Source organism: Symphodus melops (assembly GCF_947650265.1).
Source record: "Symphodus melops genome assembly, chromosome: 11".
In the NCBI taxonomy this organism is placed as follows: domain Eukaryota; kingdom Metazoa; phylum Chordata; class Actinopteri; order Labriformes; family Labridae; genus Symphodus; species Symphodus melops.
Window position 1 is genome coordinate 13,484,489 of NC_136701.1, and position 27,274 is coordinate 13,511,762.

A 27,274-nucleotide genomic window follows, 5' to 3' on the forward strand; every position below is an offset into this window, starting at 1 on the left:
GTGTGTGTGTGTGTGTTTGTGTGTGTTAGAGAGAGAGAGAGAGAGAGAGAGAGAGAGAGAGAGAGAGAGAGAGAGAGAGAGAGAGAGAGAGAGAGAGAGAGAGAGACTGCAGAAAAAAAGGACTGTCTTTAATACGATCATAAATTACAACTGTGTCCTGACTTTGAACCACATGGTTCTAACTATCCTCGATGCAGGCTATGGCATATGTTCTATCTCAAAATCCGACATTTTCGATAGCACTTGAATGCATCAGTACCACAGTTAGATTTACAAAAGCCTCTTTGTTGTTTTTTTTCTTCTCAGTTTCTCCTTCTTATTCCTGTTTCATCCTTTCTATTCAAGAGTCCACTGAGGTGGACTTTAACCCCGGCATTATAAGCCGATACACTAAGCAAACTCACATCCGATCTGAAACATTCCTTCATTAGAGACAGGACAGGACAACTTCAGAGCTGCATGAAGACTTCGTTTGGGGTTGCCTTATAAAAGTAGACTAACCTAGGCTATATAGTTTGATCAAAGACCATGAAGTTTTATGTCATAATTAAACATCAGATTTCCACTTTATTGAATGATTAAATTTTATGTTATTGATTAAACCTTTAATCATTTTACTCACTTTAATCAGCTTTCTGTCACTTTTGTTTTATAAAAGTTGCATTAATTTGATGAAAGAATCGGCCCAAAGAGCAGAAAGGAGGAGGAGGAGGGATTTCCCTGCTCCCAAAAAAAACCCCTCTTTTCCTTCAGTTTCCATGAGGAAGGTGGAGGGGGTGAGGGAGGGACATTCCTCTCATTCTGTAGGCCAGGCAGGGGGGAGAACTTCCTGTCTCTGCTCTTGTAGGCCCACCGCTTCTTCTTTTACGGTTAAACATGAATCTAACGGGGAAAGAAGAAGACTCTGTGGCCGAACATGAGCTCATGTTCCCGGGGAAAGGATTAAAACCTACGGAGTGCGCAAGGAGCGAGCCTTGGCAAAGAGTTTTCTCTCTGTAACTTTTCAGTTTGAGCAGTTTTTATGTCTGCTGAGAACCGCTTCAGATCCGCAGAAAAAAACCTAAAGAAAAATCACTGAAAAGATGACTCAGTGAGCGGGGAGCTGCAAAAGAAAGAAGTAGAAGTTCCGCACGAAGGTAAATCTGTGTTTCATGACATTTAATATAAAGTTAAACTGACTATTAATGACTGTCAAAACTTTCGTGATCAATAGGTTAGTAAACGTTACAGATTTAATTGTCACTAGGCCCTACGTGAAATGTTTAATGTTTGCCTCCTGTCTCTGACACTTTGATGTGTCCGTGAAGAGAAACTTTGTAGCAAACAAACGGACGTGACAGCGAAACTGGTCCAGTTCTGTAAGATTGTTTTTTTTTTTTTTCTTGTGCCGTGAAGGCAACACGTACAGGCAGTTTGAGTTGTTTTTTTTTTTTTTTTTTTTTTGGATGAGCTAGGCTAATTCAATTTAAGACAAAGGTAGGCTATACATCTGTTGCTATGACTGAAACGGAAGCTTCATACTGTGGCTACAGACTGGGCTGTACACCTTCTGTTTGCTGTGTTTAAGATGCATCTATTCTACAATGTGTATGTGTGTGTGGGGGGGGGGGGGGGGGGGGGCTGTTGTGTCACTGGTGATGCAAACAACAGCTTTCTCTGAGAATGTTAATGTTCTCACTGTAATCTCCATAATCTCAGACTTTATCACACTGTTTGCACTGAAACGGTAACAAGAATTTGATTTGACAACCTGGAAACAAAGGTTTACACTCCCACTTTCCATTGGGTCAGTGAACACAACATATGCCTATAGCTACAGGTGGCCTATTGCAGCAGGTAAGCTTTGGCCAGTGGAGTTTATCATATCATTTGTAGACATACATAGATTTAAAACTGGAGAAACATGCTATGATATTCATTGGTGGATGTTTTGGTACGCAGTAGAAAGTTGGTCAGTAGGCGTGGACCAATGTTGAGCAGCATTTACTTTCAGAGCCAGAAATTCCCTTACAAAAGAGGATAGATACATATTTCTACATCCTGGTCGACAGATTAACATAGCAGAGACTTGTTAATCACAGGTAGCCCTGCATGAAAACCTCTCTTGCTTTATAGTCTATTTGACTCTAAATGGGACCATAATTTAGTCCTGAAAATATCTACAGTAGATAATTTCAGGAGGACTGCTCCAGATATTCTCCTGACCTGGCTGTTCACATATGCACCTCAGTGATAGGTCCCTGTAAGACGGGAAGGGGGGTGAGGGTGTCCTGATGTAGAACGTGATGTTAAAAAAAGACACGGAAGCGGATGGAGCAACAGAGTCCAACATATGATGCTACATTGAGAATATTTTCCTGCGAATCAATGCAATGTTTAGTTTGGAGGAATCACACTATCAACAAAAAGCGGACAACAACATACTGACGATTAGAAAGCATTATGCCGCAGAGATCATTGTTGTCATTGACAGACGAACTTGCTGCGCAAAAAATACTAGGAGGCTGGCAGGAGCCCGAGTGAAAAATTAGGCTCCTCCTGGCAATACCAGGAGTTTTTCATGAGTTTTCTGCCAGTGTGAAAGCTCTTGTGCACACATTCAGACATGTACACACAAACAGCGCCTGCCCATTATGCCTGCTCTCTTTTACATTGACACCATCCTGACTGTCCCCGTTAAGCCTCTCTTTTACAACATCAAATGCTGGACCAGCGGCCGACTTGAGTTTTACATTGTCAATGGAACAGGGACATAAAAGTCCTGCCTTGAACTAGCAGTGTATAAGGGGCTTGAGTTCTCTGCTGTCAGTGTCTGTTAAATGTATGCAGCCCTTTAAGGAAGGTGGCTTTATGGGTAATGTATGCATGTGACCTCGGCTGCAAGTTTACAACGTGTGAATGAGGTAGATCTGCCATCACCATTAACGTGTATCTGGGATTATAATTATGCGTTTTCTGACTCAGGAGGTTGCTACATACTACATACTTTCAAACTATTCATACTAAGCACGACATCAAATTTAGTATGTAGTACGTTCAAAAGTTTTAGTGTGCTTTTTTTGTGAAAGCAAGACAGGCCTGGATGTATTCTTGACTGACTAGAATTTTTAAGTATGATGTAAGAGTAGGCTTCGGCGATAAAATGATAATGATAATAATCATGATATAATTTTTATTGACAAAAATATTACAAATGTTCATAGAGTTAAACTTGTAATTCCAGCACCATAAAGGCAGAATGTGAGACTTTTTGATCCAGGAGAGGTTGATCTTGAGCACTGACATGAATCCAAAACAAACTGCTGTTGGGCGACACCTTTAACCCCTCTCCCCTCCGATTTGCATTAGAGAGTTATTAAATTGAAACGCACATTAATTAAGCGTTAATGACAAGCGGTGGACAAAATTGTCCTTGTCTCGGGCTGCTTTGTTGTGTTAGCAGGCCAATGGTAGCGCTCTTTAGTTAGCGTGTAGCTTCACATTGCAAATTTACAAGATCATGAAAGATCCTCACGTTTACGTGACATTCAAATGAGCACTGACTGAGTACAGCATGTTACTATTTTCTATGGTCCCTAACTCAAACAGCATTTATAACAAAGGGGATTATCCGGCCGGCCACCCAGTCCATGTAAACCCCAATGTAGATACGGCTCAGACAACATCACAGTGAGCGGGACAGTCATTGTAAACAGTCATGACTCAGAGAGTTATTTAAAGGATATATTTATGTGTAAAATGTCACACATTCTGCCTTGGGAAAGAGGGTTGGTGGAGGGGGTGCTTATGCAACTTAACAACAGACATTAAAGACAATAAGAAATAAATAACAAACAGATTAGGCCCTCTCTTTCCACAGAGGCTGCTAAGATATTTCTGCATGCCCTCATCTTCTCACAGATCTTATACTGCATTACCTGTGCCCAACAACAAATCAGGCCCCTAGAGTCTTTGTACAAACAGGCTCTGAAAATCTTTGACAAAAAGCCATTAAGGTATCACTACTGCAAGATAATATATAAACACAGTCTTTTAACCTTTGAAAATGTCAGAATATTTTCGAATCTATGCACAGTATAGAAAAATGTATTTATTAAATGTTTAATTTGTATCTATTTGTTACTTGCTGAGTGATGTATGATTTTATATATATTGTTTTGCTACCTGCCAAAGGGACTGCAGATGTAAATTAGCCTAAGGCTAAATCTGGTGCAATGCATCATATGGTTACATTTTTGTTTTTTTATTGCACACTGTCCCTCACAAATAAAGTTGAAATTGAAATTGAAAACTTTTGGAGAGGAATCGAAAAACAGCCAAAATAAGTGATAATGATACTGAAGAAAGGTCTGTGCCAATACCAGCTCAAAGCAGTCCGAAAACAACCATGACACCTTGACAAAGGCTACTCAACCTCAGCTGTTTAAAGATAATTAGAAGAATGTGCCTCAGTTCAAGAATAGTTTTTTTCACATTTTGACAATAAAAAATGGTTTAACCACAATTAACCGTTTAGTTTTTTCAACTTTTACTCAGGAGCAGAAATCCGCCTTTGTATTTCAAAGGAATAATGATTTCACTTTTATCTCGATAATTATCGACAGTGCCTGATGTAAAATTTCTGTTAAATCAACTAAACCCCACAACGATTGTAGCTTCTCAGTCCATACAATGGCGAATCTCATCATACAAATATAAATATATATGTTTTATATAAGCACCTATGTACATTGTTGTAAAATCCTAGCCTAAAGGTTTAGCCAGCTTTCTGCAAGCTTATTTAACATTGCTTGGACTGGAAATACAGCTGTGTAATTATGTGCACAGAGATCATAATGGTCGCATGCAGACACTCTATGCACCGTGCAGCAGTCACAGTATACAAATGTCCTATCAGGAGAATATCCTGTAGCATTCTCACATCAGCCTGACCCTCATGACCCCAAACAGTGTGAGCGGCCAAATAGAAAGTAGCATATGAAATAAAAATAAAGAGCTTTGCATTTTTTTTTAAATACACATAGAGAGAAGACAGGACTTTAGACTTTATTTTATTTTCAAAACATCCAATCTTTGTGCTTCAAGCTGGCATTCTAAAATATAATAAATTCAAAATCAGTTCTTTGAGAACAAAAATTGAGATCTGCTTGTAGATCTGGCTCAGGATGACAGTTCATATAAAAAATGCTCTCAGCTGCCCCGTTACAGCAGTTCCACACAATACTTTGTAATAATTAAAATTTTATTTAAAATAAACAGACTTTTTTTTCCTCAAGTCATTTACTAAGGTTTCTTTATCCCTGTGCACTGTCTCACAGGCACACACAGTCAGAGCCAATTTAGAGAGCATTACAATGCATGGAAACTAGTTAAACGCACAACTGTAAAAACCGTAAAAATTCACAGGTCAGTATTGAATTGTGAATGCTACGGAACGGTATATACAGTTATTGAGAATTGTTGCATGCATAGTGTCCTCTCAGAATCAGAGGTTTGTCTTGTGATGACTCTGAGAGTGAGAGAGAGAGAGAGAGAGAGAGAGAGAGCTCAGATTTAGAGCGAGAGGCCCTCTGGGTTTGAAATTCCTCTCAGAGCTGCTCTGTGATATAAACACTCCTCGCTCCACTGTGAACATTTCTCTTTCTGTGTCTATTTGTCTCTATCTCTGTCTCTCTTTCTCTCAGTCTCTTCCCCGCCCTTCTTATGACACCTTAGGATAGAGTGAGTAACCATGATTACAGGGATGTTGTCCGTTGTCATGAGACTTAAGGGTCACATATTGTGCAAAATACATTTTACCAGGTGTCTCTAACGTTAATAGGGGCCCCACAATGTCTACAATCTCCCTAACGACGAGAGAAGTTCATCCTCTCCGTATTTTGCCTTCTCCACTTTTTAGAAAATAATGTGTGCTCTAACAGGCTGTTTGGAGATTTTCCCTTTGTGACATCACATAGGGAAGTGTCCCTCAGGTGGTTGACACTGCCAGGTGTATTTTCTGCCCTCAGAATCTCTCTTCTCACAGTAAACAACAGAGCATAGAGCAAGGAAGCCAAAGCCACATACCCTTCCAGAAAGGGGCGTGGAGAGATGCTGCTCATTTGCATTTAAAGCTACAGATACGGAAACAGCTTGTTGTGAGCAGGGCTAAAATAGATAGTTTTTTTTTTTTTTTTAAAGATTTGTTTTTGGCCTTTTGCCTTTATTGTAGAGGGAGGACAGTGGATAGAGTCGGAAAGGGGGAGAGAGAGTGGGGAGAGACATGCGGGAAATGGGCCACAGGCCGGACGCGAACCCGGGCCGCCCGCGCGCGAGGACTGAGCCTCAATACGTGGGGTCGCGCGCACTGCCGCTGCAAATAGATAGTTTTTGAAATACAGTATCAGAGTGGATTTGTGACAGGAACAAACTATTTATATATAGTTTATGTGTTCTTCACATTAGTAAATAATACTCTTTTGTTATAAGTTTATCTGAAAAATAAAAAATAATGTATTAATTTGCATACCCTTTTGATTTACATTAACAATATAATTGATGGATTTTCATTTTAGAAAAAGGACATAGAAGAACAAATAAGAGCAGAGAAGTGTGTAAAATGGTACAGAAGTGTACAAACATAAACTGTCAGACCATATTTTCACAATTTGCCTACTATTTAAGCACATAGTTATCCACACACTTATTATTATGTTGGGGTCGACGCTTATCTGAAGAAATGTACAATGAAATGTTTCATGTTACTTAAAAGTCTAACATCTTAGCCTCATTACTTTAAAGTCAGCCAGAGTGATACTTAATCGAGAGAGGAGATAGGAAGGTAATCGGGAGAAACTAGCAATCAGGGGCCGTATTGACGAAGCCTCATAAGTACTGAGATTTGCTACCATCGTGACAACATTGTAAGAACAATCTTAAAAATCGTGACATTTTCAAAGAATTTCCCCTCAAAGTTCAGACTACATCCTTGTAAAGATGAAACTTATTCAAAAAGTGTCTTTGCCCTTAATAGAGCTGCTCAGGTGTAAAACTGTTAGGAGTAGTGAGGAGGACTTCAAACAGGCTTAAGAGTTTCTCAAGCTGAGGGGAAAAAGAGAGATGTTTTCCAAACACATAAAGAATATTTTTAAATCATAGTTGGGCCACACAGACAAAAGTTATTATTGCAGACATTTCAATCCATCTAGGTGCAAAGTGAGGCATGCATGTTGAGTTTTTAAACATTTATAAACATTACTGGAAAGTGTTTAGTAGCAGCTTTAGCTTGCAGGTTCGATAAGACAGTAGGTTTGCCATCAGGGTCAGCTTTGCAGAGTCGTCCCACAGGAGATGTTGGTAGTGTGTTATTTTTAGAAGTACAGGACGCACAGGTAGATAACTCGCTGTCATTGTTGTCTGTAGTTGACATGTTGAGGCAGAGGCAGTGCTCTCTAGTGGTGGAGGCACACGCTATATAAAACTAAATTAATATCTGGCACACATCTACTTGACCATTGACAGTATTAATTGACTAACTTGCTGAAATTTACACCCAGTGGACTATAGCTACAGATGATATTTTTCTCAGTCGTACCATACTTACATTCTTTCAGTCTCATCCGAGCCACATTTTCCCTACAAAAAGAACCAATGTTGGACATTTTATTATACAGAACTTTTTTTGGAATAAAAAGTGAAGAAAAAAATTACCAAGTTGTTGGTACTCTGTGTGAGTGAAAAAAAAACCTTAATAAATCAGCCTGAAGAAATAAACTGCATGCAAAAAGTTAACCACACTTAAAAGACTTGTTCAATGGATTCTAATAAATGATCCAATCGCTGATGTTTATTCAAAGAGGATGATTCTCAAAACATTAAACACACAAGAGATCAGAGGAATAAATAGTGGAGAAGACAAAACAAATAAGTGAATATAAATCCAGCAAGATACTGAAAAACAATCGAGCTCAGGACTTCCCCCTTTTTATCCCAGTGGGGACCAATCAGATGCAGCCTTGTGTGTTGCTGAAGATTGTATGCGCACAGTTTCAAGTATTCTTCTTGTGGTTGTGTATGCTGTGTCACCCCCCCCCCCCCCCCATGTCTCAACACAAACACACACGTTTCTTTTATAATGAATGAAAAACCTTTGATGATGTATCTGTTACACATTTGCAGGATATTTTCTTGATTATTTCCTGCTGCACTCATACATTGACTCATCCAGACTGTATACAGAAGATTTCAGGGTTTTCTGAACGTGTGAAACACTGCATGTATGCACTCTTTATCATGAATGTACTGTCTCTGTCATTATGTAGAGATTTGTTGACATGTTCAGAAACTACTGCAGACACATTTTGAAGTTGCTGGTCTGCTGTCTTCCTTTTGAAGAGATATCAGGAGAGACTCAGGAAACATGTGCAGTGAATCACTGACTCATCATTGTTGTTCATAGAAACAACTTTTATCCACTCATTCTGTGGGAAAGAGGAAGTGACAGTCAGAGGGTTTTTTTTCTCTCATTCGACGGTTGGCAGACTAAATGCTGGTAGTTACACCAGCACACAGGTATGAAGGAGTGGCTCAGTCCTGAATGTTATCCAGATCCACCTGTCTCTCCCTCCCTGCCCCACCTGTCGCAGTGAGGGAAGAGGGAGGGGGGCAAGGGAAAGAGAGGTGCACCGCCTCAAACCTGCACAGAGCAGCTAGATGTTAGTAAAAGAGAAACTCATCGACCGACAACCTGGATACTTGTTCAGTAGAAGATACAGGATTTCTGAGGAGGTAGGGATTTAATCATTCCACATTAAGAAATCAACAAGGTTGGAGCTAAACTCAGGTTTATATAGAAGATGGTAACAGAGAGATTAAGGCCAGATTAAGAATCTAAATGTATTACAAATTTAAATTTACTCATAGCAAAACAGTTTTAGTATTTACAGTTTTTAGTTTCTCTGCTAAGTAAACTATGCTGGATTTTATTCTTTTTTAAAAAAAATGTATTTATTTATTTCTGGCTTCATTTGTTGCCTGAAGGAATTTAATATTACATGCCAATTTTTTTTTAAAATCTATTTGTTCTTAATTCGAAACGTTTGCTTGAGCAGCAGGTGATATGCTTGGGCATTCAAATTGAAAAACAGCAGTCACAATGATTGAATGAGTGGTGACCAAAGAATGTGGCAGTCTGGAAAACATGTGTAAACTTGTCGCTGACGTCTGTACGACATGAATCCAAGGTGACTTTAGTTTCACATTTCAGGTTTGATTGCTTTGCATATTAATTTAAAAGAAAAGAAAGGGCAGTGTCACAGCTGGATGTGAAAAAGAATCCAGGAGGTCCAGTTTGAGTGACACATTAACATCAGACTCTTAACTTTAAACAATGACGGAGACATGATGTGCCGACATCTTTGCTACACTTAATTAGCCTCAAAAAGCCAATGCAAAATTAACATTTCACATCCCCACTGTTACTTTTGGCTTTTATTTTATATTTTGTTTATGTATTAGTCTTTAAATGAAAATGTATTTTAGTTTAGGTCACATTTGAATCATTTTAACCCTTTACAGTTTTAGTCCAGTTGAGGTGATGCCTACTCTAAACAATTCAGTCCTGTTTTGATCTGTGAAAAATCATTAGATGTCAGTCATTACTTTAAGTTAAAACATTTTTTTGTATACTTAAATAATTCATCAGGACAAAAGGTAGTTTAACCTCTGTTCTTAAAACTCATACAACAACTTTAAACACCAAAAGCTTTAAACTGCTACATGCATATAATGTGTGTAAAATGAATAACCAATAACTAAAACACTTAAAGAGGAATAGTACTTCACTATTGATACTTCTAAACATCATACTGATGACAATAACTGAAGGACTTTTACTTGTAGTGAAATGATATCAGTGTCGTAACTTTATTACTGCCTCTGGTATAATATAGACTCTTTAATCCATTACAGAATGGCTATACATAGGTATGGTTATAGCTGCTGGCCAGTCCTCACTTCTTAATGTGTCTTATGTCAGCTGTCTCTATCAAACTCTCCTACCCAAGCACTCTGAACCTTTCATCTCAGGCTCTCTGCTGGTTCGTGTCCTGCATCTCACGGAGATCTTTTAGAGTGTCTTGGAAAGGAGAAGAGTCAGAACCGCACAATTTATCCACAAGGGTGCGGATCAGTGCGCAGTCCCCTTTTCTTCTCCATATACATCACCTCACTTGGTGCAAGAACCCTTTCCCATGCCTTCTCATACCACTGTTATGTTGAAGATACCCAGTCATTCACGCCAGATGACGTTACAGTCTCAGCAAGAATTTTGTCTTGCAAGTTGCAACTCAACCTCTTAAAGAGCTCTTGGCAAATCCTTCAATCCAACCGCAGATTAATTTCCAGTTTGGAAGAACCAAACTCATGCCAACAAGGTCCGCCCGTTACCTCTGTATCCGGAATGATGATCAGCTAACATTTAAGGTTCGAGTGTCCTCGGTTGTGCGGTAATGTTGATTAATTAGTTTCGTCAATTATCCATCCCATAATTCATTGTGAATGATATCGCTTCAACTTAAATAGAACTTTTCCCATTGCTTTAGTGTTTCTACCGTTGATGCAAGTGTTGCAATGTCTTGTCGTCTCTGTTGTTGAGTACATGTGAATGTTTAAAACACACTGTTTACATGAAGGTGAGTGAGGATGGGGGATGTTTGTGGGGGGGGGGGGGGGGGGGGGGTGTTGAGGTGCAGGGGAGAGTCCCTGTTGCATCTGGAGGTAATTATTGTTCTCGAGGGTTAGTTCTGTTGTCGTTCTTATCATCTGAGTCACACTAAGAACTTCTGTCCTCTGAGGACATTCGCATGTCATCCAAGTGTGTGTGTGTGTGTGTGTGTGTGTGTGTGTGTGTGTGTGTGTGTGTGTGTGTGTGTGTGTGTGTGTGTGTGTGTGTGTGTGTGTGTGTGTGTGTGTGTGTGTGTGTGTGTGTGTGTGTGTGTGTGTGTGTGTGTGTGTGTGTGTGTGTGTGTGTGTGTGTGTGTGTGTGTGTGTGTGTGTGTGTGTGTGTCCCAACAGCACAGCAATAGTTTTATTTGACTATTCAGTGTTTTTGAAGCAAATCTAAACCTTGAAAGATGTATAAACCATTATGTTTGATGATAATATAACAAAGAGTAAGGTTTTTCACCTGCTCTTTTGTACAGATTTGTTGTGTTATTTATTGATTGATTGATTGATCATAGCTGGGAACACAATGTTTGAATCCAAAGTTCAACAAACTTGCTTTTAGTGGTGACGGCTTAAAATATATTTCAGTTCATGCTCCCCAGTTTTGCTAATCTCCATCAAGAACAAGCAGTACATTGCATGTTTAAACGTTCATCTCTCTTCTTTTGCAGAAACGTTTGCCAGAACTGGAACATATAGGACCTGCAGGGAGGCCAAAACCAGGAGCTGGACCACACTACACTGGACCCACTTAGAACAGACCTCCCTCAACTTTACCAACAAATACCCCTTTAAAACGTACCAATACTCCACCCAAAAACACCTACATCATCTACCCCCAGACCTAGCCCCCAACTCCAAGCATCTAGATATGAACCATTTCTGACGCCAACTACAGGCAGAGTGCAGTGTGAGCAGCCACACAGGTAGGTATGGGTGGAGGGAAGTAGTTCGTAGGACAGTAATATTAGTTAGTATAGTAGTCACTGCTTGTGTGTTTGTATGTTTGTGTGTTTGTGTTTGTGTTTGTGTGTGTGTGTGTGTGTGTGTGTGTGTGTGTGTGTGTGTGTGTGTGTGTGTTCTAAATCGCAAAGGTTTGTTGCTAATGCTTCTATCAGTACAAAGTTGCTTGCAAGTTTTATTCTGCATATCAAAGGTCTTGTTGCATTAATTAAGAAATTAATTAATTTCTGATTTGCAATGGTTTAACAGTCTCTGATGTCATGTTGTTTATCTCTCTCTGCTTCCTGTGGATTTCACTTTTAAGTTGAAAGATACCAACATAATGTGAAAAAGCTACCCCAATGTACATCATCACTAAAGCTTTGTAGATTTTTTTTAAAAGTTCATGCTAAGACTGTATTTGACTCACAGAACCAAAACTGTGTTTTTAGAGAGTGAACTGAATGTACCTAGACTGAGATGGATTCATTGTATCTGAACTAGATCTATAGACATGGACAGAGAACTGGATGGGCAGCAGAGTGGGTCGGTTGGAAAAAAAAACAACGTCGTCAACTTTTTTGAAGGAAGTCGAAATTTAAAACTACTACATCATCCCTTTGATCCTGATTCGCACAACCTTTCAAAAACCTCCAATCTAGTAAGCTTGTTAGTGAAGACCAGGGTTTCCATTAAGTCTGAATTTATTCCCCTTTACTGATTATCTTAAATAAAAATAAACACAAAATATGTGTGCCTCAGTAAGAAGCAATAGCGCTAAATGAGGAACCCCCTTTCCACACTATGCACACGCCCGCATACTGACCTTGTCCCAGTGTCATAGCCCCAACGATAACTTACATAACCCTTGTCAGAGCTGGGGGTTAAAATGACACTCTGCATCATTAGGAAGATAGGAAAGACATCTGCACAGCGCTCCAAGAAGCTTTGCGCTGAGCATGCAATTTTTGTTTCTTTTTTTTGCAAACAATCTGTTTTGGAGCTTTTACTTCGGTATACAGTGGAACGATGTGGGGAATGACATGTGGGATAGGAGTTACACTTGGACTTGTGCCGACTGCTTAAGTGGTAACTTCCTGTGTTAAAAAATGAAGCTAATGTGGAAGTGGAAAAATATGCACATAATAACAGCAGAAATAAACATCTTTACAGCCTAGTACAAAAAACATTGTTGATCGCCATTGATTACCCATAACAGACTATTTCCACATTGCAGCCCCCCTGGCAGGTTCTGTAATTTACTTGATCAAATAAAACAGTGATAAAGTCAGTTAAGACACATTTATAAAAACCTTTTCTACACTCTTAGTAAGGCATCAGAAGACATCCCCCCCACTGCAGCCTCTGTGCATACTTTGTTCTTTTCTACCTCTTCAGCTTGAAGAGATGTGACCTATTGTTGACCAAAGCTAACATTTTTCCTTTTGTCTCACAATTTCATTTATCTGCAGATGTTTCGGAAAAAAGCATCTTCCTCGTTGAGAATGAGAAGAATAACAGAAAGCGCTAGATGTAATAATTTATTCCTTTACTCTGTAGAGAGAGGTGTCAAATGTTGCAGTTGTTAACCTTCAGGGTTGTCAGCAAAAACCACATTATTTATATAATATGAATAATGTCCCCCTCCAATAACAGGCAAAAAAAAAAAAGTTCCTACATAACTGTAGGTGAAGCAGTTTAGCCACACCTTTTTTTATGAATGGTTTGATCGTTTTGGCTCAAGTTCACAGGGTTTGACTAAGGAGGAAACGACACAACATCACAACAGATAAACACAATGTGGTATTCACTCTGACAACTTTGGAAGTTCAACTGAACACACATGCTTCTGTCTCTTACTCTGTTTGAATGTATTCGAATCATTGGGTTTTGATTTTCTTCAAATGATTTTGCTTTCTTGTTTTCTGTGCCATAGTCAGGGTTTTATTACATTTAATTTTAAATGATCTGTTTCCTGGTGTTTGTGTGAAGGGGTCAAATAGAGACAATGGGACCCTGTGTGATTTTAAATTTCTTTTTGATTCTTGTCCAAATTGTAGTCTGATGAAGTGTCATACAGCCATCTGAAAAACAAAACATTAGGGCCACTGAAAAAAAATAGTTCAGACTTTTTCACAGACTTTTTTGCGGAGTCTTTAATCTCAGCATGCTAACTTTTTCCTCAGAGTTAAAAAATATTTCCAGTCTTTAATCCTCTCCTGTATTCATCAATCCTATAACATTACAACGTTCTGTACTATTGACTCATGCTATCCCATCATTACATGTCAAAAGTTAAAAAAGCACTCTAATGTGCATTAGTCATAATCTCAGATGCTGTATTCACTGCTCAGTTATTAAACTTCTGCAGCTTTATTGCTAACAATGCTAATCTGTGTGTGCAATGCTAGGTGGTGGAGTAAGCAAAACTAAAGCCTAAAAGCTCATGGTCAGTCATCTGTCACAGCCTTTATACTTTGATGTTTATGTCCGTGTGGGTTTTTCAGACTGTCCCATCCTAAGTCAGTGGGTCTTCATGGGCTTTGGCAGGGGGAGGCGGGGGAGTATGGCAGACTTCAATGCTTCCTGTCCTTTTATCTGTTTTCTCTTTGCTACACTACGTCCTCCTCCCCCTTCTCCTCCTCATCCTCCTCCTCCTTGTAGGGAGTATTGACCGCGGCCGGAGTTTGTCCTTCCATGAGGTCCGTAGCCAGCGGGAGGCAGAGATGAGGGCTGCAGCAGAGGAGTCGTCCAACAGCAGCAGCAGTGTGGGAGGTGGAGGAGGAGGTGGCAGCAGCAATGTCCTGCAGCGCCTTCTGCAGGAGCAGATGAACCGTAACTATGTCCTGCAACAGCAGCAGCAGCAACAACAACAACAACAGCACCACCACCAACAACAACAACAACAACAACAACAACAACAGCAGCAGCAGCAACAGCAGCAAGTAGGAGGTGGTGGAGTTGGAGGAGGTTACTCAGGACAGGGTCAGGGACAGATAAGCCCCCCTGAAGACCACTCTTTGACCCCCCATATTGCCAGGCAGGAACCCCAAGGACAGGAGCTGCAGACAGATAGTGGTGTGGAGAAGCTGGGCTCCACTAGAAGAGGAGGAGGTGGTGGGAGCAGTGGAGGGGGAGGAGGTTTTGGCACTGGAGGAGGAGGAGGTAGCAGTGGAGGAGGTTTGAGCATCCAGGGGCAGTGTCAAAACCCAGAGGACCTCCCTACGTACGAGGAGGCCAAAGTGCAGTCTCAGTATTTCCGTGGTCATGGCCCTCATCCTTCTCAGCCTGCACAACAGAGCAACCCTCCCCAGCAGCCTCCCCACCCCAACTCTGTGGGTGCCACCTTCTATGTCACGGGGATGACCAATGCGAAGGTGCGCACTGAGGGTCGTCCAACAGTGCAGCGGGTTAGCGGCGCAGGGAAGGTGCACCAGGACGATGGGCTCAAAGATCTGAAGCAGGGACATGTTCGCTCTCTCAGTGAACGTCTCATGCAGCTCTCCCTCGCCACAAGTGGTGTAAAGGCTCACGCTCCCGTTACCAGTGCCCCACTCTCCCCCTTGCTTTCCCCGCCTGGGCCTCCGGGCGACTACTACAAGCCCCAGCATCGGGGCCCACCTCCGGACTACCCCTTTAAAGGAATGAGCTCTCCCTCTAAGCAACAGGACTCTGGAGGTCACTTCTACCAGGAGCAGAGAGGGAGAGAGCACTCCAGGGAGGTGCCCCATGTCAGATACCAGCCCCCACCTGAGTACGGCTCCTTCAGGTGAGGAACACACAGGAACCCCAATGAACACACACGCACACACACACACACACACACACACACACACACACACACACACACACACACACACACACACACACACACACACACACACACACACACACACACACACACACACACACACACACAAACGCACTGCACTTAATACATCTTCAGTTTAAATAATACATTTCATAAATGGTATTTATTTATCCCCACAGGGGTTAATAAAGTGTATAAACACATACATATATAAAAAAAGAAAAGTCTCAAGGACAAGGAACAAACTCTGACACTTTAGAAAGACAGATCTCTGTCTGTCTGTGGAGGTTTTTTTTTTTTTTTACTTTCGCTTTGGAAATGCTAATGTTTACAGACAGACAGAAATACAATTATAGTTTCAGTGTTTTAAACAGCCTTTTAAAAGTCATTGAGATATTTAACAGACCCAGATTAAGTGCCATAAAATGTCACAATCTTGTGTTTGGTTATTTCTTCACAAGTCATCTGAGCGGTTTCCATAGCAACTTCAGCCAGAACAAGACCTCTAACACATATTTGAAATGAAGCAGAACAGAGAAAACACAGTCATCATCCCGTGATCACAAGCTACATTATTAGGGGCTTCTCCAAATTATGTGGAGAGTGATTGATTATCAATCACTCCAGCTGATCAGGAGCTGGCTTTTTGAAATCAACAAGCTGACATATTTAAATACACACAGGTTCTGTTTCGTTGTGTAGTGATCATTAAATGCATTTTTTTTCTTAACAGGCAGGCTAAAAAAAAATCCCAACAAACACTTAAAAGGAAAAAAACAAAGGAACCATTTAGGAGTTCCCAAAAGTGTTTTTCTTTACAAGGATAAAAGATCCTGTTGGACCTGTTTCATTTCATCGTCTTTACCTGGAAGGAACCAGATTCACACAAACATGAATACCACAGGATTTATAGCATTAGGCAGGACAAGTTGAGACTTGACTTTGATTACATTTTTTTAGACTAAAGGCAGGAATGTTTGCTCATTGCAAAGCCGGTTTTCAACTGGTGATTTTCCATAATAAATAGAGAACCAGACAGGTGAATCAAACGGAGAAAAAAAGTTCATCATTTAAAAAAAATAGCTTATTTTTAACCTGTGTAATTGTTGTGTTAAAAGCAGAGACTGTGCTTATTGTGATGCCATTTCTTGTTGTATCTTTATGTTTTACATCAATGCTCTTTGATTGTTTCTCTACATGAAGCACTTTCTGCACATCACACCTGCAAGTTTTAGTGTCTTAGCAGCAGTGTTGGGCAAGCTATTTGTAAAATGTAGTGCGCTAAGCTACCAGTAACTCTACATAAAATCAAGCTTCAGTGCCCCAAATCTACCTCCTGAAGGAAATGTGGCACGCTAAGCTACAGCGCTAATGCAAAAGTAGGTTGCTACAACAAAGCTATTTTCATGTATGTATTAGTTTATTTTTTATATGGTATCAGTCCTAGAAAAAGTCAATGTTATTTTTGTACGTTAAGAAGGACCCTCTGTACCTCTGGACATTTTAAGCAAATAACTTTGGCCAGCTTCTGAAAATGATCATCATTCCCCTGATGGTTTGAATTGAACAACTGTTTTAAATGAGAAAGATAAACGTATACATATTATTCATTCAATACACTGCAATGTTTCTGTGACAGCCAAAACAATGTTTTTTTTGTGTAGACGTTAAGGGTCATCAAAGATTAGACCGTGATGTCATAAAGAAGTAAGTAGTCGACTGTCGGTGCATTAGCTGGCTGTCTTCTACTCATTCTTAGAAGTTTGATTTTGGACCGTTTTTTAACACTCCACTGAGCTTCAACTTTGTTCTGGAAAAATGTTGCTTAAGTTATTGAAAAGCTAATTGATTCAGAAATCGGTGACAATACCCCAAACATACTGAAAAATGCAGGTAAACTGCTGAAGCCACTAGTTGTGGTGCCTTTACTGCCCAACATGCCTCAGATGAAGAGTAATCGTCTTCTTATTGGTGGATTGGCAGACTCATCAGTGTGTGAATGGTTTAAAACTGAAGGCTGGCACTTGTGTAGCGGCATCTCAAATCAGTGTATGAACACGTGGTGAGCCCAGAAAAGTACTACATAATAACAATTCCAGCACCTGTTATCAACACATCTGTGATATTGATCACACACCTCATACAATCACACCTTGATAATGACACTTTGTTCTCTGTTCAGGTCAAGTAAGGAGGGGTCACTTCATTCCCAGAGGACCCTCCACCAACACAGTCCAACCTCCTCCGTCACCTCAGTTGGGTCCTTATCTCGTGCTCAGTCCGCCACCCTCAGCAGCATGCTCAGTGCCTCCCACTCCTCCCACCCTTCCTTCCCTCACCAGCACCACCACAACCAGGGGGAGCCCTTTCCCACAATGGGACCCCGCAGTCCTGGCTCCCACCCTGGAGGAGAGAGCTTCACAATGGCGTCAATGCACCCAATGCCACCCAGAGGTCATGCCTTAGCTCAAGACCCCTACGGCTCCACCCACAGGATGCACCATCACCAGCAGCAGCAACAACAGCAGCAGCAGCAGCAGCAACAGCAACAACAGCAGCAGCAATATCTACACCACCACCAACAACAGCAGCAGTTTACAGGAAACCCTCCTCCTCTGCTCCAGCCCCCAGTCCAAGCTGCACATTTCCCCCACCCACACTCCTTCTCTCACATGCAGGGGGAGCCTGTTGCTATAATGGCTCGGGCTCATCAGATGGTGGATGTGCTGACAGATGAGAACAGGATGCTGAGGCAGGAGATGGAGGCCTGCCGGGAGAAAGTCACTAAGCTGCACAAGGTAACATAAAAACATGAACCCCTGCAGAGGGTCATTAAGCCTTTAAATCCGATGGCCTGGCCCCCCCCCCTTGAAACTGTCCTGTCTCCAGGCGATGGCACTATGTCTGTCATGTTATTCTTATATATCCTGGTGTTAATCTTAAATATTTTTACTGTGTTCCCTCCATTTTTGCTGTTCGTGGACAGCTTGAAACGGAGATCCAGCTGGTTTCAGAGGCTTATGAGAACTTAGCCAAGTCCTCCTCTAAGAGGGAGGCTCTGGAGAAAACTATGAGGAACAAGCTGGAGCTGGAGGTGCGCCGGCTGCATGACTTCAACAGGGACCTACGTGGTAAGCGTTAAATTAACACACAACTTTTCATCTAAAAGACTTAAAGGTGCAAAAAATGTCTATGAAATTGTTTGGGACATACACAAGTATTGTTGTTGGAATTAGTGCGCAGGCTCAAATAAAGAGCTTCTTCTACTCTGATAGTTGGTGGTTTTCTCTCAACACATTTTGCTCTTTGTGTTGTCTCACAACATGTGTGTCTCTGTGTCTCTTTGAAGATCGCATGGAGACTGCCAACAAACAGCTCGCTGCTAAAGAGTGTGAAGGCTCAGAGGACAACCGCAAAACCATCTCCCAGCTGCTGACACAGAGTGAGAACCACAGAGAATATACACGCTATACGCTGACACAACAAATTACACACACTACACAGAGACTGACAAGTACCGTGATTAAACAGTATCCTTGGGTTTGTTCAGATAAAGAGACGCAGCGTGAGAAGGAGAAGCTGGAGATGGAGCTGAACGCTCTGCGCTCCACTACAGAGGACCAGAGGAGACACATTGAGATCAGAGACCAGGCGCTCAACAACGCTCAGGCCAAAGTAGTCAAACTTGAGGAGGAGGTATGATCCTGACTGGTTAAATCAGCAATAACACACACTGCTGTTGAACCGATTTTCATGTGTGTGTGTGCGCCTGTGTGTGTGTGTGTGTGTGTGTGTGTGTGTGTGTGTGTGTGTGTGTGTGTGTGTGTGTGTGTGCAGCTTAAGAAGAAGCAGGTGTATGTGGAGAAGGTAGAAAGGATGCAGCAGGCTCTGGCTCAGCTTCAGGCAGCTTGTGAGAAGCGGGAACAGCTGGAGCATCGCCTCCGTACCAGACTGGAGAGGGAGCTGGAGTCTTTACGCATGCAGCAGGTAATACTTATTTATCAGGTAAAACTCATGTAGCAAGTAAATCTGATGCAGGACAGGAAGTAGCACTCATGTAGCCAGTAACACATAAATCTAACTCATATTTGACACAGACAAGCTCCTAAAAAGCACACTTTATCATCTGGTTTCTTGTGCTCTCTGAAGGCTAACTACAGTCTTATCTTTGAAGGTATACATGGTGACAATTCTCATAATGGTACCTAATGCAACGCTCAATAATTACGTTTTGATAGTAATGAGTCCTCCTCTGCACTTTCCCCTCTGTTCTGTGTCCCTTTATTTGTCCTCTGCTGCAGCGTCAAGGAGGCTCTCAGAACAGCGGCGCAGCCCCCTCGGAGTACAACGCCACAGCCCTCATGGAGCACCTGAGGGAGAAGGAGGAGCGGATCCTAGCTCTGGAAGCGGATATGACCAAGTGGGAGCAGAAGTACCTGGAGGAGAGCGTGATGAGGCAGTTCGCCCTGGACGCTGCTGCATCAGTTGCCACTCAGAGGTGAAGTAAAGCAGAAAGTGTGGCAGCCAAACTCAAAAGAAATGTAACACTCTCTGATGCAACACTGACATGTAGGATCAGGTTTGTGTGCTGATCTAATGCCAACAGGTGTTTACAGTGTTAGACCAGGGCCCAACTCTTCTTCACTGCAGCTGTGTGGCTGCCACTTTTAACTGCTGTTTTAGAGTCGAGAAGAAGACCTGATATCAGGTCAATTATCATGTGGTGATGATCACTTTAAAGAATGCATTGTTGTAGAAAAGTGTAACAGTGATCTGAGCATTTTCATTTCAAATACAGTAGTGTAACACAGGGTTTTTTTTCCTCTTTGTGTCAGGGATCGGTCTACAACCATCCTCAGTCACTCTCCCAGCAGCAGCTACGACACATCGGTGGAGGCTCGAATTCAGAAGGAAGAAGAGGAAATCCTGATGGCGAACCGACGCTGTCTGGACATGGAGAGCAGGTATACACACACACACACACACACACACACACACACACACACACGCATTAGTTAAATAAATGAGTTTAAACATAAATTATTTTGCACCTTTGGCAGTTTAAAAAAATATATTTTGAGGAATGTGGGCCTGATATTCTGATCTACAAATAAGATTTTGATGTAAGATAAATTTAGCTGGACTAAGGTGAATATTGCTAAAAATAAATTAGATGTGTTTTTTTACCAGACATTATGCAAAAACACTTGCTTAGATTAAAGTTTTGACAGTGTAAAGGTGCACAAGTATTGCTCTTAGGTCTCAGCTCCTCCTCTAACTGTTGCTCCTTTGTGATACTGATCAAGGATTAAGAATCTCCATGCACAGATCATAGAGAAGGACGCCATGATCAAAGTACTCCATCAGCGCTCCAGGAAGGAGAACATGAAGTCGGACGTCCCATCTGCCATGAGGCCCTCCAAGTCCCTGATGTCCATCTCCAACACGGGCTCAGGTGGATCAGGTCTGCTTTCTCACAGTCTGGGACTTAGTAGCTCCCCCATCACTGAGGAACGCAAGGACGCGAGCTGGAAGGGCAGTCTTGGTAAGAGTTCAGCCAGGGGAACCGTGTGGGTAAAGGCTCATGTATGCTTCCTTTGTTAATGAAAATAGACACATAAACTTTATATAACTTTCACGACCAGTATACTCCCATGTGTCTGGTTCTTTGCGATGGATGTCCTTGTATGTGTAAATGTACTTGGCAATAAAAAACGATTCTGAGTCTAAAAAAAAAAGAAATCCACTAGAGGGCGTGGTATCTCCACTTCTCTACTAGACCTTTTCTTTGCTCTTCTGTTTTAGTTTAATGTGTGAGGTAACGTCATGCAATAGTTCCAAAATAATTTGTATGATCTGACTATCACAGCAGGCCCTTTTCGGCTTCATGGTTCTCTGCTTTGGTTCCTCAGGGGTTCTGCTTGGTCCAGAGTTTCGTGCTGAGTCCCTCAGGACAGATTCAATTTCCTCGTCCCCCTCACCTGTGCTCCCCTCCACCCCTATGACGGCAGGACACTCCAAGACGGGCAGCAGGGACAGCTACACGCAGACCGACAAGGGCCAGAGCCAGGAGAACAGCAAACCCAGCACCCCGGCACTGCAGAGCATGACGCTCCCAGCGCGCCTGTCAAACCCCAGTCCAGTCTACATCCCAGACCGGCTCGCAGGTCAGCATGCATCAAATGCTACATGGCCTCCCTGAGCAGCATAGTGAGGTTCACAAGTCAAGTCAAATGTATGGATATAGCACATTTCATACCACAGACGTAAACTCAATGTGCTTTAAAACAGAAAAAATAACATAGGTGAGGTACAACCATGGCATAATGTAAGAGCATAAGGGATAGGAAGGTATTATATATGAAACAAAAGCTTAAAAAGGGAGGCCTCGAACTTCAGAAATATTCCTCAGGTGATAAAATGCAGTTTTGCAGGTTTGCGATATGTGAGAGTCCAGTTCTTTTCAAGTCAGGAGAGTCACACAGGTACAGGTGTGGCTTACTGTAACACTCATCACACACTATGTGTCAGGTCAGATAGACTTCACACAGGAGTAGGAGGGAGTGTATCATATCATATTAACAAACAGCATGTGAGACTGTAATATCTCAGATAAACAAACGACATGAGGGTTTGTATCAGAATAATAAAACTCATGATTTTCATCTCAGATATTACAAAACATGAGCGATTATCTTCTCACATTAACAGAAAACATGAGTTTTTCATATTAAATTAAAAACATGACTCAATTACTGTAGAGCTGCATCCATAGCAACAGTTAACAATGAAGCCTTCATAAAATGAGCTAACTAGCTTTTATTACTTACATTAAACTAAACATGACCACTGATGGTTACGACCCGCATCAAATTTAAAACCTCGCTGCTCGCTTATGAAACAGCAACAAAAAACGGCTCCTCTTTACTTAAACCATCCAATGCATCCTGCAAAATTAAAGACATTTAATCCAAAATTAAAGGTGTTTTTATCCAAATTTACCAACACAGACATAAGACTCCTTTGTCCTTCGTCTGCAAACTACGACTGAACTGCATGACTACCTTAGATTCCTTTTGAGATTATGTCCCATCATGCACCTACTGGAAATTTACAACCACAACTTTTGAGCAGAAAACCAAAAGGAGGAGAAACTGGTTTACCTTTAGACAAGGCAAGAATGCCTCTTTGGCGAGGATGCAAAAGGATGAACTGTTTTTAAAGTTTGTGTATTAGAAATCTGGTTTACTTTCACATTAGAAGTGCTGACCATTTTTCTCTGACTGCTTCATAGATGTGCCAGTGTTTCACAGCAGCACCCTGGAGAGGAGGCTCCCCGTGCATTCCCACCCCCAGCAGCAGGCCCCACCTCCTGTCGCTCCCACACAACAGGAAGTAGACAATGACATGGTGGAGATCCTTATCTGACACCATGACACCCAGCAAAACTTTCACTTCTATGAATGATTGGACGGCAGCTCGATCAGAAAAACGAAACAAAAAAAACCAGACATATAAACCTGCAGCTGTGAACAAGTCAGACATTTCTAATGTTTACATTTCATTCACAAACTTCCACTCTTTGCGTCATTCCTTCACTCGTCCTCTCCATTGTTGAAAACTCAGAGAGGAGAAGCAGAAAGCGGGATACTGGCTCCGCCTCTTGTCGGATCTCCGCCGGCAGGTTTTTTTTTTAACATGAGTGAGTCTATGAAGTTGTGCCTGGAAACTGAAAAAAACATGAATAGTTCAAAGCCTCATATTTCCTTTTCTGATCCTCTTTTATGGCTGCTTCCCTCTTAAAACTGACGACAGATTGAGGTTAACTCTGTAACAAAATGGGATGGAAAAAAAACTGAGCATGCAGAGCTGAAACCAAAACCTCCCCTTCTGAATCAACCCAGAGAATACACACACATATCCCCCCCCCAACACACACACACACACACACACACACACACATCTGTATTAAGGTGAAGGATTTCTCTCTCGGTTTCTGTTGTATGACTCTCAGGAGTCACTGCACTACTATTTGACCTAAACAATCATTGTTACTGCGTTTTCGACTGATATTGAGCACACCGATAACTGCAGCACCATTTCAGCATATTCAGAAATGTTTGCATATCTGAGTATGTAGCACTTGTTTGTTTCTTAACACACAAGCAGATGATGATGATGACGATGATGACAACTTTAAACTGTCCTTTGTATGGCGTACTGTGTCGATCATCAGTGTTTCTGTAAGCTGCCCAGCTTCATCGGACCAAACATATCCGCTATCATTCTGTTGCATTTATTGCACTAGTCATGCCATGTGTCTATTATGTTACCTTGTATTCAATATTGTATTTATGTGTATTTTTAAATGTAGTCAGACATGGCACTAACTGTGTAAATAATGTTTTTACATTGTGTATGTGCTGTAAAGGCCTGTGTAACTCTGTGGGTTACATTTCCATAACTTTTAAAGTGTTTGGATTTTTTGTTTTTGTTCTTTTGATGGTAGTTTTTTCTGCTTCATGGTTAACCTCAGCAGCCCTGATTGGTTCTGAAACAACCAACACATACTAGTACTTAGTTTTGGCAACCTTTGTGGCCCTTAGCCAGATCCGCTGCCACATTACCCATCAATCTGCCTCCCCTCCTAAGAAAGAAAATATTACTGTGCCGCTAAACATGCATTTCACAAGCTGAATGCCAGAAATAGCAGAATGAACTACGGACTGTATCCGACGAAGGAGCTTGTGTGTAATGTCTAATGCATGATGCTGCAAAGTTTTAAAAAGCAGCTGCAGCACAAAACGTTCTTAAAGAAATCCATTTAAATGCTAAAGCAGGAGGAGCTGAAGCTGCTCTTCTTTTGTTCTGCCTCCTCTGAGGGACCCTCTTCTCTGTAACACATGTTTCTTCTTTTATCAGTTACAGCTTTTAGTCGGTCGTTGAGCATGAATGACATGGTAGGGAAAATCTACACGCGCACACTCTGTCACCTTTATTTCTTGATGTAACACGAATGCAACAACCCACCACGTCTGCTCTAAACACGCTCTGCGGTTGAATTCCATTTAACCAGGCTGATACAAGGTTAGCATTACTTTACACTATGCACAGTGGAGTGTTGAAGTTTGTGGAAGTTTTCCATTGTATTAATGAGGTAGTATGTTTTGACCAAAGGTTACAGAATGGATTGGTACTCATTCAGTGTGAACAAATAAATATGTATAACCGTTTTAAGATATGCAGTCTTCTTGACATCAGGTGAAATAAGACTTGTGCATCAATGCAGGGCTGCCCGTTTAGCTCAGTTTGTAGAGTACAGTATAGAGGCTACAGTGCTCGTCACAGGTTCAACTCCCGATCCTGTCGCTGTTTGATGCATGTCATCCCACTTTCTCTCCCCATATTTCATGTCTGTCTTCAGCTGTCCTTTCAAATTGTCTGTCAAAAAACATGGTCGTTCATTGAGACACTAAACAGACTCTCTTAATTCAATTATATCAAGATGTTTCACAACAGACTTTTCAAGGAATCCAACTGTAAAGCTTAATAGAATGTACATTACCAAGCTATTGGGATTTTTTTTTAAAGATGGTGTTGCTGCTTCCACTGGTTAGAAGCTGGAACTGCAACACAAAAACACTCCTACTTAAGAATAGCTGAGCCTGTAAAAAATCAGATGTATTGGGCTTATGTGGTTGAATGTTACATTGCGAGTCTTGCGTTTGAATGTTCACTGAAAACCAAAAAGTTTGGACCAAAGAAGCTAAAAATAGTTTACTTGAGTGTAATACCGGTACCGACAGTGACTGTTTCATCAGAAGCAATAACTCGATCAGCAATTACTTTTTCTGCACTGACTGTTGGAATCAATGACTTAGTCAGCTGGAGATCTTTCTGAAGGACTTTCCTAGAAATGCACTGATTTGTAGTAACTGTATGGGAGGAATGAGGAGTTTGACTGGTGATATATTTCTGTGGGTGTAATCATATAAAAGTCTAGTTTGCTTTCTGGCACTGAAAAATCAGCACTCTAATTGTGACTGAAATGTGTCCATATCTGCCGTCACATTTTAGTTCAAAACTGATAAATTATTGTCAAATTAAATTTCCTTTCCTCGTTCTGACATGTTATTTGTTCTAACCGAACAGAGAGTAAAAAAGCACAATGCCAGTGTTCATGAATAACAGTGTTGATTTCTGTTCTTTTTTTTTTTTTTTTTTTTACCATCACCAGCACATGTTAAGTAACCTTGAGGCTGGAACTGTAAAATGCTATTCTAGTTGTTGTCTATTTGGTTCAATATTACAGCACACAACAAATCCCCTTCACCATCCCCTCCATTTGGCACAATGCAATTTCATTGGGGATTATGTGGGAATGTAAATCGAACCCTCCAAACAGACTGGAAGGACAGAATTCCCAAAATGCTTTGCAAACTAAGGTAGTTGAACATGGCACAAGACTATCAAGTGTGGGGAAATAAACCCACATCTTTGTAAAAAATCATGCAAACAAGTTCAAAATCTGAAATTGTATTTAATTATTTGAATAGAAAAAGAAATATGTGTAGACGTGTGGTAACTACAGAACTGTATGTGAGCGATGGTTGATAAATATGAAGAAACTTGTACCCTTCAGTGCTCATTGTTGACTTTCAGGCACACATGTTCATGCTGTATTTCTGAGGGGAAGGTTTAAGAAATGGTATATGGTCACAGTGAAAGTTCCGGAGTATTTCCTGCTTCTTCCTCGCTTCAGCTTATCCCAACTTTAGGCGAAGAAATTCCACGTCAAGTTGCAGTGGAATATTCTGCTGTACTGTATGTGTTCACATGAAGCTCACACCGAAATTTTCCGGAAGTTTTAAGGAGTTTTGTGCAGGTGTGAAAGCACCATAAAACTCTATTCTTTGACCAAGGTTCTCATCGTGTTTCGTGAGCCCGGTGCCATATCAACTATCCCCTCCAGTTTACATTTTTCACTTCTATACACTTTTGTGCTTTCAGTGTGTGGATGTGTAAAAGGGTGAATGTGACACATAAAGAGCCCCTTGTGATTGGTGAACGAAAAAAGCATCAGTATAATCCCATTCCTAACTATCAGAATCAGAAATACTTGATTTATTTTTTTAGGGGGAAATACGGTCTGTCTGGTTTTAACAAGACGTGTTTTTTTTTTATAAATCAGTGTTGGTGCCTTCTAGAGAAACATTGGTTCTTTAGTCTTCACCAGGCTTTGTCACCAAATGTTTTCTGTTAGTATGTGGAGCTAATCATCCGTGCTCATTCACTGCACTTACTGAATGTACAAACAGTTCCCCTGGTAATGTGACAAACGCCTGGCAGAGAAATGCACAATTTCAACCGTTTCCGATTCCTCCAATTGAAGCTGAAAACAAGATCGGAGCATATTCTTTGTTTGTCAGCTGTAGAAGTTATATTATCTTTTATTTTTTTATGTATTTGTATGTTATTTTTGTCATTGCTGTACAATCACCACTTTCTGATAATCTGTACTCTTAACATTCATCTCATGCAGCTTCTTATATTCTGGTATGAAGTGTTTTTTCTCTCTCATTTTTTTGTTATTGACAAACCCCCAAAACTGTATATGAATGTTTCATAAACATTTGTCAATTTTCATTTCCTACTTTTGTTCAATAAATTTAAGTTTAGACTTTGAGGCTGTTTGTAGTGCACACTCACACAGTTCTCTCCTGTTTTAAATTGTAGTGATCAGTCGGCCATCACATCTTTTTTTTTTTTTATCATTCTTCTCTCTTTGATAGTCATAACACATGTAAAAAAAATCAC

The 27,274-nt window shown here is 41.0% G+C and overlaps 1 protein-coding gene across 3 annotated transcripts; it reads left to right on the forward strand.

Annotated features, from left to right (window-relative positions):
* Positions 1–745: 745 nt before the first annotated feature.
* amot (angiomotin) lies at positions 746–27,103 on the forward strand. Of its 3 annotated transcripts, none has more exons than XM_079356374.1 (14): positions 746–1,136; positions 11,376–11,630; positions 13,119–13,179; positions 14,311–15,415; positions 17,640–18,255; positions 18,444–18,588; positions 18,807–18,899; positions 19,008–19,153; positions 19,295–19,444; positions 19,759–19,955; positions 20,293–20,421; positions 20,764–21,002; positions 21,370–21,624; positions 22,752–27,103. In XM_079356374.1, exons 3-14 carry the CDS (start codon positions 13,119–13,121, stop codon positions 22,883–22,885), a joined length of 3,270 nt encoding a protein of 1,089 aa, XP_079212500.1. In that variant the 5' UTR covers positions 746–1,136; positions 11,376–11,630; the 3' UTR covers positions 22,886–27,103. The 3 variants fall into 3 exon arrangements, with proteins under 3 accessions (XP_079212500.1, XP_079212501.1, XP_079212502.1); XM_079356375.1 differs by having other exon boundaries at positions 21,469–21,624; XM_079356376.1 differs by lacking the exon at positions 13,119–13,179.
* The last annotated feature ends 171 nt before the right edge of the window (positions 27,104–27,274 follow it).